At 44.7% G+C, this 14456-nt stretch overlaps 1 protein-coding gene across 8 annotated transcripts in view; it reads left to right on the top strand.

Moving 5' to 3' along the window:
* MAPKAP1 (mitogen-activated protein kinase associated protein 1) overlaps positions 1 to 14456 on the top strand; it is a 190004-nt gene that overhangs the window by 136410 nt on the left and 39138 nt on the right. For all 8 annotated transcript variants that reach the window (XM_005881489.2, XM_014529392.1, XM_005881493.2 and 5 more), the window contains one exon: positions 12263 to 12403. In XM_005881489.2, the coding sequence (XP_005881551.1) occupies positions 12263 to 12403 (141 nt within the window). The remainder of the gene's footprint in view (positions 1 to 12262; positions 12404 to 14456) is intronic.

Genomic DNA, 14456 nt, shown 5'->3' on the forward strand with positions numbered 1-14456 from the left:
TGAGACTTTCAAGGATCTTAGTGAGAATGTCAAAAACATGAAAAAGGTCCAGTCAGAAATTACGCGTACACTAACTGAAATAAAGAACAGTTTACGGGTATTCAACAGTAGAGTAGAGGATTCCGAGAATCAAGTCAATGATGTGGAATATGAGGAAGCAGAAAACACCCAACAGAAGAGCAAAAAGAAAAAAAAATCCAAAAATATGAAGATGGTGTAAGGAGCCTCTGGGACAACTTCAATACAGCATTTGCATTCTGGGGGTACCAGAAGGAGATGAGAGAGAGCAAGATATTGAAAACCTATTTAAAGAAATAATGACAGAAAACTTCCCCTACCTGCTGAAAAAAAAAAATAGACCTACAAGTCCAGGAATCACAGAGAGTCCCAAACAAGAGGAACCCACAGAGGACCACACCAAGATGCATTATAATTAAAATGCCAAAAGGTTAAAGACAAAGAAAGAATCTTAAAAGCAGCAAGAGAAAAGCAGTTACCTACAAGGGAGCGCCCATATGACTGTCAGCTGATGTCTCAACAGAAACTTTGTAGGCCAGAAGGGAGTGACAAGAAATACTCAGAGTGATGAATAGTAAGGTCCTACAACCAAGATTACTCTACTCAGCAAAGCTCTCATTTAGAATTGAAGGTCAGATAAAGAGCTTCACAAACAAGAAAAAACTAAAGGAGTTCATCACCACCAAACCAGTATTATATGAAATGTTGAAGGGTATTATTGAATAAAAAGAAGAGATAAAAATATGAACAATAAAATGGCAACAAATACATATCTAACAATGAAATTTAAAAATCAAAATAAATGAACAAGAAATCTAATGAACAAAATAAACTGGTGAATAAAACAGAATCAGAGGCATGGAAACATGGAACAGATTGACGCATCTGAGAGGGAATTGGGGGAGGCAGAGTGGGAAGAGACTAACCAAAGATCTTACCTATGGACATAGACAGTAGGGTGGTGAAGGCCCGGGGTGGGGCAGGAACCAGGTGGAGTGGGGTGATGGGGGAAAGAGGGGGGACATCTGTAATACTCTCAACAATAAAGATTTAAAAAAAAAAAAAGAAAGTCATAGAAAAAGAAACAAATGGTTGTCAATAAATTGTGAAGGAAAAAAAACACATAGGTGAGTGCAATGCACAATGCAAGTATTGGCCATTCCTAGTGTCTGTCTGTGTGCCTAAGACACAAGGCCAGCACCCGTGCCCGGCGGGGTGGGGCTGGAACTGGGTGGAGGGGGGCAGTGGGGAGTAAAAGGGGGGACATCTGTAATACTCTCAAAAATAAAGATTTTAAAAATAAATAAATTGTGAAGTAAAAAAAAAAACACACATAGGTGAGTGCAATGCACAGTGCAAGTATTGGCTATTCCTAGTGTCCGTCTGTGTGCCTGAGACACAAGGCCAGCGCCTGTGCCCGGAAACACCACAGCTAGTCTGCGCATGTGTGTGCTGGCCTTTCCCTCGTTATTCCTGTTTTCCCTCTAGCCTCTTAGACTTCCCACAGGCCCCTTGGGCAGTGGCCAGCACCGGGGATAGGTGATACCCAGGCAAAAACCAGTGCTGACCTGCTACTAGAAGCAAAGTGTGCCCTGTCCACACCTACTTCTTCAGTAATGAGTGTCTGGATTGTGCTATGTGGGCTGAAAAATTCCACATGAATTGCATTTTTCACTCTCTCCCTTTCTTGAAAGCCCCCCCCTTTTCATTTTATCATTAGGTAGTAATTAGTATTCAAGGGAAATTGGTCTTAATATATTAAAATTGGTTAAGTGCATTTAGACCTGTACCACAGCCAATGTCTTATTGGAAAATGTAATTGGGGACTCTGTGTATGTAATTAATTGAATTACAATTAAGAACTTTCATTAAGCGATACACTGGTACATTAGAGCAGTAAGGAAACATGTTTGACGAGCCACAAACCCCGAATGGGCTCTAAGTGAGGGCACAGGGATTTGTATCCCGCTGGTCCGCTCCTGGCCCCAGACTCCGCCTGCAGCCCGTGGCTAATGGTTTGGTGGTGCATCGGGGACATTTCTGCAGTGACTCCCCTGATCGAGGTGGGGTTCTTCCAGCATGAGTGCCCTCATCCCTGACTCCAGAGTCAGGGGAGTGATGCCTCAGTGTTGAGCAGATGTAACAGTTCTTAGATATTTTGTTGTTGTAAACGAATATTGTATTTTGACTTGTAAATTATCAAAAGTGCCCAGGCTCCTTAGAGGACCCCATTGCTTCTTGCATTTTGAACAGTAGCAAAAGCATATCAGAGGAAGAGGAAGTGATGGGAATTCTGTCATCAACCTAAATTCCAAGCAAACCTGCAATGAATCAGTGGTTCAGACCCCGAATGGTCATCCATCATCCTAGGGTGGTCGGCTTCACTCTGGGCACACATTTGTTCATTGATGGCATCCTCCTCTGGGCCGGCCACTGTGCTGGGCGGTGGAGAGGAGCCCCCACATCATGAAGCCCGCAGTTGTGAAAAGTGCTATGAAGGGTATAAAAGAGCGTTTAGCAGGGGCTGGAGCTGGTGAGAGTAGGAGGAGAAAACCTCCTTGAGGAAGAATAAAAAGGAGTGAGATAATGAGTAAGGGAAGAATGGTCCAGGACAAGGAACTGCTCGGAATGAATGAATGAAGCAGAGTGAAATGAGCAAGGGAGGGAGTGCTGAGAAAAGAGACTGAGGGATGGCAGGGCCTAGAATCAGAGCCTAAAGGCCCCCCTCCATGATCTGCTCTTTTTAGAAATTCCACAAACCTGAAACCATTTCTTTCTGATCAGCTCATAAAACAGGATTGCTCTGATTTATTGAGGGGCTGAAATCTCCCTGTGGAAAGGCTCTAACTCCAAGTGTTTAATCAATTAGGCACTGGCAGCAGGGCTCTCCACCCTGGTCACAGCCTGGCAGATTCAGTGAAGGGCGTATCCCACTGTGTGGTCCCGACGGCTTTGAGGAGATTACTGCAGAGGGGCACGCATGCGTGTGCGTGCTTGTGTTAAAGTATATCACCTATTGATTATTTTTTAGAGACCAGCAAAGATGACTAGTAGCCAAAGGGAAGTGTTTAATAGAAGAGAAGTTTGGGGCTTATGAGGCTTTGGGGACTTAAAAGGCCTTTGGAAGGAAAAAAAAAGTGATGGATGTAGAAGCTAAGGGAGAGTTTTCCTCCATGACTCGTGCATCCTGCTTTGAGTCTTACAGGAGAGAGTATTAGCTTCTATCCCTGATTCTTTGTTCTGGCGAGGCCAGCCATGATTGTGTTCTCCTTAGATACTTTGGTGACTCATGGATTTGTACATCCCCAGCCCGTCTGAGGAACATGTGTACCCAAAGGGTGGTGTGGTTAAGGGCACGTTTTTGGAATTAGACCTACGTAGGTACAGTTCCTACTTCCAGCTTATACTAGTTACACGGCTATACTAGCAGGATGACATTCTCTAAACTAACAGGGGCTTCATTTTCCTCACCTATAAAAAGAGATAATATTCAACTTAAAAGGGCTTGAGAAAATTACATGAGCTACTATACTTAAAGGGCTAAGCATTGTGTCTGGCACATAGTAAACACTCAGTAAATGTTAACTGCTCTGATAGTTGTTGACATGGGATCCCAGTCTGGTAAGGCGTCTGAATGGAAAGCTAGAAATAATGTGTTAGGTTCGACATAAACACAGCGATGGCATACAAACTCAGGTAGTGTTACGCTTAACCTGTGTTGCAGCAAACTTCATTCATGCCCCCAGCAGCATTTATTAAACATCTACTATGTGCTCTGTAGGATAGAATGTTCCTGCCCTCAAAGGAACTCATTGTCCAGAGGAGGAGTACAGATGATTATCATGTAAGAGGCTTACAATACGAGCCTTCAGGGCTGCAGGGTTTCAGGAGAGAGCTCAGGGAAGATTCTAGACTCTACCTTGAAGTATATAAATATTAAAGAATGGAAAGGACATTCTGGCCAGATGGTATAAACCAAGCAAAGTCCAGTTTGGCTCAAGTAGAGATTTTTCTGTGTGAGGAGTAGCAATAAGGCTTCATGACAGATGGGGCAGAAGAGGTGTTAGTCTTCATCTGGCCAGTGACTTGCCCAACAGCATTTACTCTGCACCAGCCCTGAGCTGGACATGCCTCTTCCTCTGAAGAGCTTCTCACCTGCACCCCCCACCACTCTTTGCTCCAGCCAAATGCAAGCTCTTGCTGTTCCCACTATATATGCTCATGTTGGGGTCCAGCCCCAGCAGGTCCAGGGGTTCCCAAAGGTGTAGACGGAGTCGGTGAAGAAGGAATGACATGGAGACAGCGTTCAGTTGATCAGCAGCCTAGCCAGGTTCTCTAGCCAGGTTCTAGCCAGGTTCTCCAGCCAGGTTCTGTCTTTATTCTCCTGTTACATCTGTATTTATACCAGTTGATTTTAATCCTATCCATTCTATTCCAAAGGTTAGGGCGTTTGTTATCTCCATTCCAATATCTCTACTCTATTGTTCTGTTAAGCTACAAGGAAGTAACTGAAGGAGATTATCCTAAGTAAAGATTATGTAGCTTAAGCGTGATTGTTTGTAGTTGAAGTGATTAATTACCCGCCTGGCACTTAGTTAAGGGGTGTTACAGATTTATTCCCTTCCTTAGTCCTGTTAATCCCTAACTCCAGGGAAAAAATCTCCACCTGGGGAAACAACCTTTCTTGGAGAGGTGACCTTGGTTAAAGCACATAGCACTAAGAAGGGGAGCAAACATATTAAGAACAGTATGCCATATACGCCAGGTCCCTTGTAACATATGCTGTGCAGATGTTTCTTCCCTGCAGCGACTGTGTCAAGCAGCAAGGATGGACCGGCTTCCAGCAAATTCCCCCTTTTTTATTTTTTAAATGATAGCACGTGTAAATCAGCCGCCACTTCTCGGATTGGGTCAATAGCCTTTCAGATAACAGGGGTGTGACTGGCAACCAATCAATGTTTTTCGCTAAAAAGCATATCGGCTCCCCACATGCTCACACTTTGTGGGCTTCGTGTCTTTCCCACACTATTCCTTCTAAGGATTGTCTGTTCCCTTTCCATCATCCTGGAACCCTGCCACCCTCCTGTGTTCCTAAAGCCCAGGAGAGGCAACAGCATCGTCTTGCTGCAGGGAATGTGAAGGTGAAGATGTAACAAGGCCATCGATCTTCTGGTCCAGTTACAGAGTTGCCATCGATCTTTTTGGAGAAGGAAGATTGAAGTTGCTTTAACTTATAACTAGATTAGAGCTTTTGAACTTAGTCTAAGCTTCTTTCAACCAACCATAAAATGAAGTTTAAAGTCCCATGTAGTTTGTATCTGGGAACACAAAACACCTGCCAGTAGCATGCAGTAAGTTCATCTGAGCTTTGATTTAACGAGTAGTGCCCATTTGTCTGAGAGTCACGTGTACCTGTGTTTCTCTCAGTTCCAGTAAAAATGCTGTTTTAAACTGTAAAGCAGTGTTAGTTAAAATTAGTCTTGATCACCTGACAGCAGGTTGTTACTCTTAGAATGTGTGTAGAAGCTTTCTGTCTGTGTTTGTTGTCAGGTATGTAACACAGATAGATACACAGCTGTACCTGCACTTTTATGTCTCATCATGGTTGTCCACATGGACACCCAGGGACAGGAAAACATGGCAGGTTCTCAACTATTTGGTCTTAGGACTGCTTTACACTCAGAACTATTGAAGACCCCAAAGAGCGTATGTTTATTGGGTTATATCTACTTGTTAGGAATAAAAACAGAAAAATTTACAGAATAAATAATAACTTTTATGAAAAATACCTGTTTTAAAATCTTAATGAGAAGATTGGGACTGTTTTGTTTTCTTTCCCTGAGAGCATTTATTTTTGTTTCATCAGGGAAATAAATTATTGACTAGTCACCTGAACCAGTGGGCACTGTTTTATATTTTTGCAAATTTCTGTAATGTCTGACTTGATGGAAGGCACCTGGACTTGCATATCGACTCTCTTTTTTTAATTGAGAGAGGGAGGGAGGGGGAGAGAGAGTGGGAGATCAATGTGAGAGAGATACATTGACACCTAGGTATGTGTTCTGACTGGGAATCGAACCCGCAACCTTCTGGTGCATGGGACAGTGCTCCAACTAACTGAGCCACACCAGCCAGGGCTGCAGATCTGCTTCTGCGCGCAGTCTGTTACAGTACATTGTTTCCGTTGAAGTATATGAAGAAAATTTGCCCTAACACAGATACGTTGTTGGAAAGGGGAGAAGTATTTCAATAGCCTTTCAGATAACAGGGGCTATTAATTTTCATTACGATACCCAAACTTGAATGATACTTTCTTAAAGGTTAGTTGCAATGTGGACTCAGAACCATATCGATGAACTTATTACTTTGTGCACTTGTAAGGGAATGGGCATGAAAAGGGCAAATACTGTCTTATGTTATTATGATGAAAATAGTATTGAGGTTTTGGACCCCTGGTGGGTTCTTGGGGACCTTTCCCCCCAGTGGGGCCTGGACTACACTCCAGAACCACTGGTTGACAGTTTACAGTCCCCACAGTCTCTCTCCTGCTGCTGCCTGTAGGAATGTGGTGAGATGGGAGGGGAAGGGGACGACAGCGGACAGAACATGGTGGACTCCAGAGTCCAATAGGTCCGTCCCAGCTCTGCCTCTGCCTGCCGGAGAACCTTGGGCAAGGCTTTGACCCACTCTTGACCGTGGTGTCAGCGTTAAGATTTGAATCTACATCTCTGAACTCTGTCTCTCATTCTTTCCAGTATTATTAAGCCCCAAGGCCACTTCCCAGCCAGTGGCTCTCTTTCTCTCAGCACCTCTTTCTTTCTGGCTGCGAGCCCTAGACTTCCCCTGCCACCTCCTTCACCTCCTCTCTGCTTTCCTTTACCCTGTCCTGCCCTGGTCCGGCTTTGCCATTAAGAGCAGTGCCATTGCCTGCTTCCTCCTTGCTAATTCCTTAAGAGCTAAGCTTCGTCTCGGGTTTCTGCTGTCCCTTGCACCATTCCACGTTGCTCTAGAGAGCTAAGCTTCTTCATCTCGGGTTTCTGCTGTCCCTTGCACCATTCCACGTTGTGAATGGACTCTCCGTCATTCTTCCGGAGCCTGTTGTCAGACCATTTGAGGTCTGGTGCTTGAGTCACGTTTAGGCCCCGCCCCAAAATTTGATCTATCACAATACATCTTTGAGTTATTGCAGCTCGAGCGTTTTGACACAATACATTATGGTAATCCATGGCACATAGAGACATTAACACTCCCGACTTTGACAAAGTACATCATGAAGTCTTTGAAGGCACCATTACAATTCATCTTGTCATTCACCAGGAGCCCCAGTTCAGCGTTAATGTAGATGAACACAGTGTGGCTTTTGTTTCATTTAATTGCTTGTGACCTTTTTAATTGCTAATTTAACAAAATACCAAAGGGTTGGTTAGATTTCAATTAAATTAACAGTTTGGGGAGTGTTTTTTGTTAATATATTTATTTTTAAGACATTCTGGTTCTCTCTCGTTTGTACGTTGAGTAGATAAAAATGCCTTCTCTTGAGCAGGAGTGGGTTTTTGAATGTGAAGCTGATAGCACAGTAATGATTTTAATGTGCACATGGGGCAGTGCCGAGTATATTTCACGTGTGGCTGGGTTTGCTCCTTCCTGGAAGGATGTAAACAGTAAAGGTCTTAGACTTTTCTGGCCCGGAAAACATGCTTCTGGGTAAGGACCTGCTTCCGGTGTTTGTCTTTAGATAGGGTCTGCTGCCTGAGCCGGTTATTGGGCATTTCTCTCTGCCTTGTACTGTTTTCTTTGTGTTCCATAGCAAGTCTGTAAGCTCCTGAAGACCAGGAACCCGGCCTTACCCTCACCAGTGTTCCTCCGCAGTCTAGCGCACAGCTGGCCTGGCGGGGGGCGGCAGGGAGGGGGCAGGTCGCAGGCTGGCTGGTCCGTACACACACACCTCCCCTCCAAGCAGCACTCCTGAACCTACACGGAGAAAGGGCTCTGGAACTCCGAGACCAGAAGTCGTTCCATTCAGCAGGTGACCTGCTTTGGCGTGAGCAGCATGCATGGAAGCAAGAGCAGGGCTGTTTCTTCCTTCTCTGCTCCCCCAGGTGCTGTTGCCCTCTAATCATGAAAGCAAACATGCCCCTTGTCAGCTGGGGCAAGACTCAGAGCCCACCCAAGTATCAGGGGACCTAAATCCTCACATGGGACTTGAATTTACACTGTCGGAGAGTAGAAGGTCAATGCAAGAAGCATTAGTGTGTGGAGCCAGCTCCAGCTATATCAGTCTTGAACAAAATTAATATAAGGACATTGACAGGCCTTGCTGGTTATTCCATAGCTTTAAGACCTCCACTAAAATCCTATCGTCTCATCTGCCCATTATTAACATTTCAGCAAAATATAAAGTTTTCATTAATCTCCCACAGCAAATTTAGGAGTGAAAACTGGCACTTGTTTGAGCTTTTAGGACTACATTAGCTGGTGTATTAAACAAAATATGTCATTCTTCAGTAGCTTCTGTAAGAAGCTAAATCAATTTCCAACTATATTTATGCACCACTTTATCTAAAAGCATCTGAATTATCATTTACAGCTAAGATGCTTTATTAGCAGCTGGCATTGAAATTGCTCAGTAAAAAATTATATGTCACGTTATAGTAATTTTTAAATTGGTTTTAATCCAACATCATAAAAATGTAAAACTCTTAAGTGTGGTGTGTTGTTTTGGTGGGGTTTTTTTAGTAATTGGCATTTTAGTATAATGAGCTATTATCTCTTTCCAAATCAAGAACCTTCAATATTTAGAAAATACTAATTAATAAAGAAAACAGAAATTCTTGAACTAAGTTATATCTAATAATGGCATTTTCTCAAAAAAGATAGCTTGAAATTATTTTTAAAACATGAAAGGATTTTAATATTTCACCAAACTTCTCCACAGTTCTCATATATATGTAAGGTTCTAGAGTAGAAATAAACACATCTTGGCAGTTCTGTTTCAGTCAGATATGCATTGGAGAAAGCAAGTGATTATTCAAAACTCTAAATTCTCACCAGCCTCCGTTAGAGATGTGGACAGTCCCCAGGAGACGGGTGGTCATGGTGGTGGCATCTCTATCCAAAATCATAGGCGTTCCACAGAAGGGAAGCAGGGCTCCCCGTGGCCCTGGCAGATGTTGAGTGCAGCTCTGCTGATCCTAGCCATGTGACGTTGGTTAAGTCCCTCTGCCTCTCTGATCCTCACCTTCCTGTGGACATGGCACCTGGTACTCATCCAGTACATTTTTATTGAGCACTTGCTTTATCCTGTGCATGGCAGCACTGGCAGGGTCCGGGCTACAGGGGCGAGTAAAGCAGCCATCGTGCCTGCCCTCTTGGGGTTACCGTCGAATGGCAGAGACAGGTAATTACTCTCTGTGATAAGTATTCTGAGGAAAATGTGGGGTGCAATGACAGGGGAGCTGGACTAGACTTGGGGGCCTTGGGTCAGGAACAGTTCCCTGGGTGTCACCTGAGCTAAGCTCTTCAGGAAGAACAGGGAGGAGCCTGGAGGAATAGGCCAGGAGGGAGTAAAATAGGAGATGGGTGACCTGGGCAGAGAGAGCAACATGTGCCAACACTGAGGTGGGACTGTGTCACAGGCGGGCAGTGAACGGCCACTGAGGGTGAGGCTTGGTCCTCATTGAGAGGAAGCCTTATTGTAGGGGCTGGAGTGGTCCACGCTGGGAATAAGTGCAGTGTTTGGGAAGCCAGTGCACACCTCCGAATGCAGGAGTTCAGGGGGAGGCATCAGGAAGCAACTTGGACTTAAAAGCTTGCCCGTCGCTGTGGCCAGGTGGCTCGGTTGGTTGGTGCGTTGTTCCCATGCACCAAAAAGGTGATGGGTTCATCTCCCGGTCAGGGCACATACCTACATTGTGGGTTTGATCCCTGGTCAGGGCATGTATGGGAGGCAACCAATCAATGTTTTTCTCTCTTTTCCTCTCTCAAATCAATAAAAACATATCCTCGGTTGAGGATTAAAAAAAAAGCTCATCCTGTAAGCAATACTGTGGGAAGGAAAAGCGTGTAGTTGTCAGGCTACCAGTTATGTAACAGATGTTCCTGTTTTGTACCCAAATCTTGAGTTTGTAACTACTCCAACTCTAACCACGGAGTTCTCTCTGGCTCTTTCGGTGGACCCATCTCTAGCTGCTCAGCCCAAGGCTGGCTGGCCTCTGCTAGCAGGTGCTCCCTCCCACTGGTGAGTGGCACCAGCAGCTGCACCTTCAGGACAACTCATTTCAAACTCTGCAGGGTGAGAGAGTTTAGCTTTGGTTATTGTGATCTTAGACATGTGACTTCACCTCGAAAGCCTCAGATTCCCAAAGCCTCAGATGAGCAATGACAGCCAGTTGTCATGAGGTTTCGCATGTGTAAAGCACTTTACCATGCCTGCTGTGTAGCAAGCACTCATATGTCCTAGCTTCTGTTTGTTTATTTATTTAGCAGAATTTAGTGAGAGCATGCCAGTTGCCTGTACGGCTTACAGGAGAAGACACAGAGATGAAGAACAAACTTTACTGGCCCCCACAAAGCTTCCGAATTAGGACAAGAGCAACCACTCAGCAACTCCAGTGCCAGGCTGAACGTGATCCTCTATGACAGTAGAATAAAAATCATCGTGACTGCCCTGGCTCGTTCGGCTCAGTTGATAGAGCGTCAGACTGCAGACTGAAGGGTCCCAGGTTTGATTCCAGTCAAGGGCACATGCCTGGGCTGTGGGCTCAATCCCCTTTAGGGGGTGTGCAGGAGGCAACCAATCAATGATTGTCTCTCATCATTGATGTTTCTCTCTCTCTCTCTCTCTCTCTCTCTCTTCTGCCTTCTCTGAAATCAATAAAAAAAATATAAAAAATAATCATGACTGCTGCTTATTAAGCATAGTATGTGTTAGATTTTTAAAACACATTTTGACATTCTGTGTATGGCAAAGACGGGGGTTCAGAGAGCCGGTCGCTGCCATAGATCATGCAGCAAGTTAGAGGCAGAGCTAGGAACTGAGCCCAGGTCTCCCTGGCTCCAGGGTCCAGTAGGAATGGAATTCAGCAGAAGGTGGAGTCATGACTGCTGCTTATTAAGCATAGTATGTGTTAGATTTTTAAAACACATTTTGACATTCTGTGTATGGCAAAGACGGGGGTTCAGAGAGCCGGTCGCTGCCATAGATCATGCAGCAAGTTAGAGGCAGAGCTAGGAACTGAGCCCAGGTCTCCCTGGCTCCAGGGTCCAGTAGGAATGGAATTCAGCAGAAGGTGGAGTTTGGGCTAGCCTGCCTGGGTGGGGTCTTGACAGGTGCAGGGTAAGGGTGGAAAGGGTGTTCTAGGCCAAGGGTACCACATGAGCAAAGGCCCAGAAGTAGAAAAACTTGCATCTGTGTGCAGTCTGGGGAGTCTGGGAGTTGCTGAGAGAAGGTATATGTGAGGCGTGACAAGTAAAATTGAAAATGTTTGTTTCAGCCAGATTATGGACAGTCTTGACTACTTGGCTGAAAAAAGTGTGCATCATTCAGGAAGCCCTGGGAAGCCAGGGACGATTTTTCAGTACCAGTTGTCTTACTTGTCGCCAGTGTCACATATCAGAGTACTTAGCATGCACAGAGCTCTCACTAAACATTTGATGAGTGAATAAACGATCAAAGCCTTAGAAAGATGAATGGGAAAGCCCTGTGGTGGCTGGATTGCAAAGGGAGCCTGGTGGCCAGAAGGCCAGTGGGAGACTGTTCCAGCCATCGCGGGTGAGCTGGCTCGTGCCTGCATCCACGCAGACTGGGGCGCAGGAATGCAAGCTGATATTTGAGAATCTCAGAAAGGACGGGATTCTTCAAGAAGTATAGATTACTTTTATGATCAGGAAAATTAATATTAGAAAAAGAAACGAGAAATGTGACCACCCATGCTTTGTGGTTTTGACTTTCTCTTGTGGAGACGGAGAGCTGCTGGTGAGCAGGAGTGTTTCTCGCCTTCAGTACCCCCACTGCCTGGCCCAGGGCCTGCCACAGAAGAGGCTGTGTTTGTGGAATTAATTGTTGAGTGATTAATATGTTACCGTTCTCTGTTTACTGGAATGGCATTATTAAGTCATCGCTCAGCCTTTTCTTCTCCAAATTAAATAGCCCATATTATTTTAATTTATCCCAAAGCATTTTAAGCAGACAACATTTGCCAAGCCTCATGTATCTTTATGTGTTAAACTGCTTTTTCCTCTCCAGGTTCAAGGGCAGACGGGGTTTGTGAGGAGGATTCGCAAATTGACATAGCTACAGTACAGGATATGCTTAGCAGCCACCATTACAAGTCATTCAAAGTCAGCATGATCCACAGACTGCGATTCACAACCGACGTACAGTTAGGTAAGTGCATGAACAGGTGATGAAGTGAACCCTTTATGTCAGTGGTCAGTGTAGAGATGGGGAAAGAAACAACATACAACTTTTATGTGACCTGAACGACTGACGGTAATTTGTTTTCAGAGAAAATGTTTAAACAATGAAATTTAAAGTACCTCCTTTTCCCCAGCCGAGTGCTCTGTCTTGTCTTCTTTTTTTATGAAGCAGAAGATTAGAAATAGAACTAACTTGAGACTCTTTTCAAACCGATTGACTTCTGCGAGGTTCCATAATTCTTCTCATTCTGTAATTCTCTTACTTGCCATGCTGAGACTGCTGGTAGCACTGCCTTTTCCTACTCCGTGGATTCATTGCCTCGTCACTCATGCACTTACTTATTCGGGAAGCTTTACAGTGATCTCAGAAGTTGTATTTGGATTCTCACCAGATAATTCGGAACTAACTTCCAACTAATATTTGGTGTTAATGTGTTCCCATCTAAATTTCTGTTTTGACTTAAACCTAACAGGAGTAGAAAAAGTGTCACAGCAGTCAACAGAATATTAATACCTCCCTGTCGTCATGGCTGTCATGTGCAGGTATCCGCTGTGTAGTAGGCCCTGTGCTAAGTGCTTCACGTGCACTACTTAACCACCTAGAAGGGAGTGCGTTTACCGTCCCCGTCTAACAGAGAAGGTAGATAAGGGGCAGAGAGGTGAAGGCTTACGCTCAAGCTCACACAGCAGGTAGGTTGGTGGTGTCAGGAACAGAACGCTGGTCTGGCCAATGGGAGTGCACCTGCTCCCTAACAGGTGGGAGGAGGGGGGCCTGGGTGGATGCCTGGCTTAGTCAGAGAGCTGGACTGCCACTGACCTCTGCCACGCTGCCCCTGCCTGGGCCTCGTTCGCTTCATGCATAAAGGGAGAAGGCTTGGAGTCTGACTCGAAGGCTCACGACTTACGGTTCTCATAAATGCTTTGTATGTGTCTTATCATAAAATCTTTTCTAATGTTGGCATTAGTCTTGCTAATTGTAATAAAGCCTGAAAAATATCTTAATAATTTCTTCCCAACTTGACTGACAGGAGCTTGAAATATGCTGACAGTACAGCTTAGTAACTAAAAGATGAGCGTCAGGATCACAACTGGTTTAAGTTGTGGCTCCATCAGTAACCAGCCATGTTAGGCAAGTGTCTTCATCTTTCCGAGCTCAGTTCCATTCTGCTTAAGTGGGAGTGTTAGTGGTACCAGCTTCCGCCGTGGAACAAGCCAGCGGTCCACATAAAGCCCTGAGCACAGGGCCTGGCGGCTGCTAAACTCTGAAGGTGAGGACTGTTGGTGGAGAAGCAACATGGGGAAGCACTTAGAGGACAGACTCAGGACTTAGAGGCCTGGGTCCAAACCCTGGCTCGCTAATTAGCTGTATCATCACAGGCAGATGACTCAGAATTTCCGTCTCCACATTTGTAAAATGAAGATAATAGTCCCGCATAGATGGGGTAATTGTGGGGATGGAATGTCACAGCACATGCAGAATACTTAGCAAGGCAAGTGCTCAGTGAACACCAGCTGCTGAGATGATGGTGATTCCAACAAACTCAGCACATGAATTAGCACCCAGTAACTTCGAACCAAAACAAAGAATCCACTCTTCTTCCCCCTCTCTAGACTGTTTATTCCTCACACAAAAAACTAAATCTCTAAAGTGGTAAAAAAATAAAATAAAATGCTTATTTAATGTTGATTCTTAAAACATAAAGTTTCTTCAGGGGTGTTCTTCCTGGGGATGCTTTTGCTGGTATGTCTCCTAGAAATAAAAATAAAAGACTGCTCAAAAAGAAACCAGGTCCAGAAAGGGGGGCAAAGGTACAGACTGTATGATTCCATTTATATAGCATTCAAACATACACAAAAACAATCTGTGTGGAAGTAATGATGGTGGTTATCCTGGGAGCCCAGACTGAAGGGGCTTCTGAGACACTGATAAAGTTCTGTGCCTTATCTGGGTGCTGATTACATGAGTCTGTAGACTTTGTGGAAAAGTCAAGCATACATACTCTTATGATTTATGTACTTTC

The sequence above is a fragment of the Myotis brandtii genome, unplaced genomic scaffold, assembly GCF_000412655.1.
Source record: "Myotis brandtii unplaced genomic scaffold, ASM41265v1 scaffold68, whole genome shotgun sequence".
Lineage (NCBI taxonomy): Eukaryota > Metazoa > Chordata > Mammalia > Chiroptera > Vespertilionidae > Myotis > Myotis brandtii.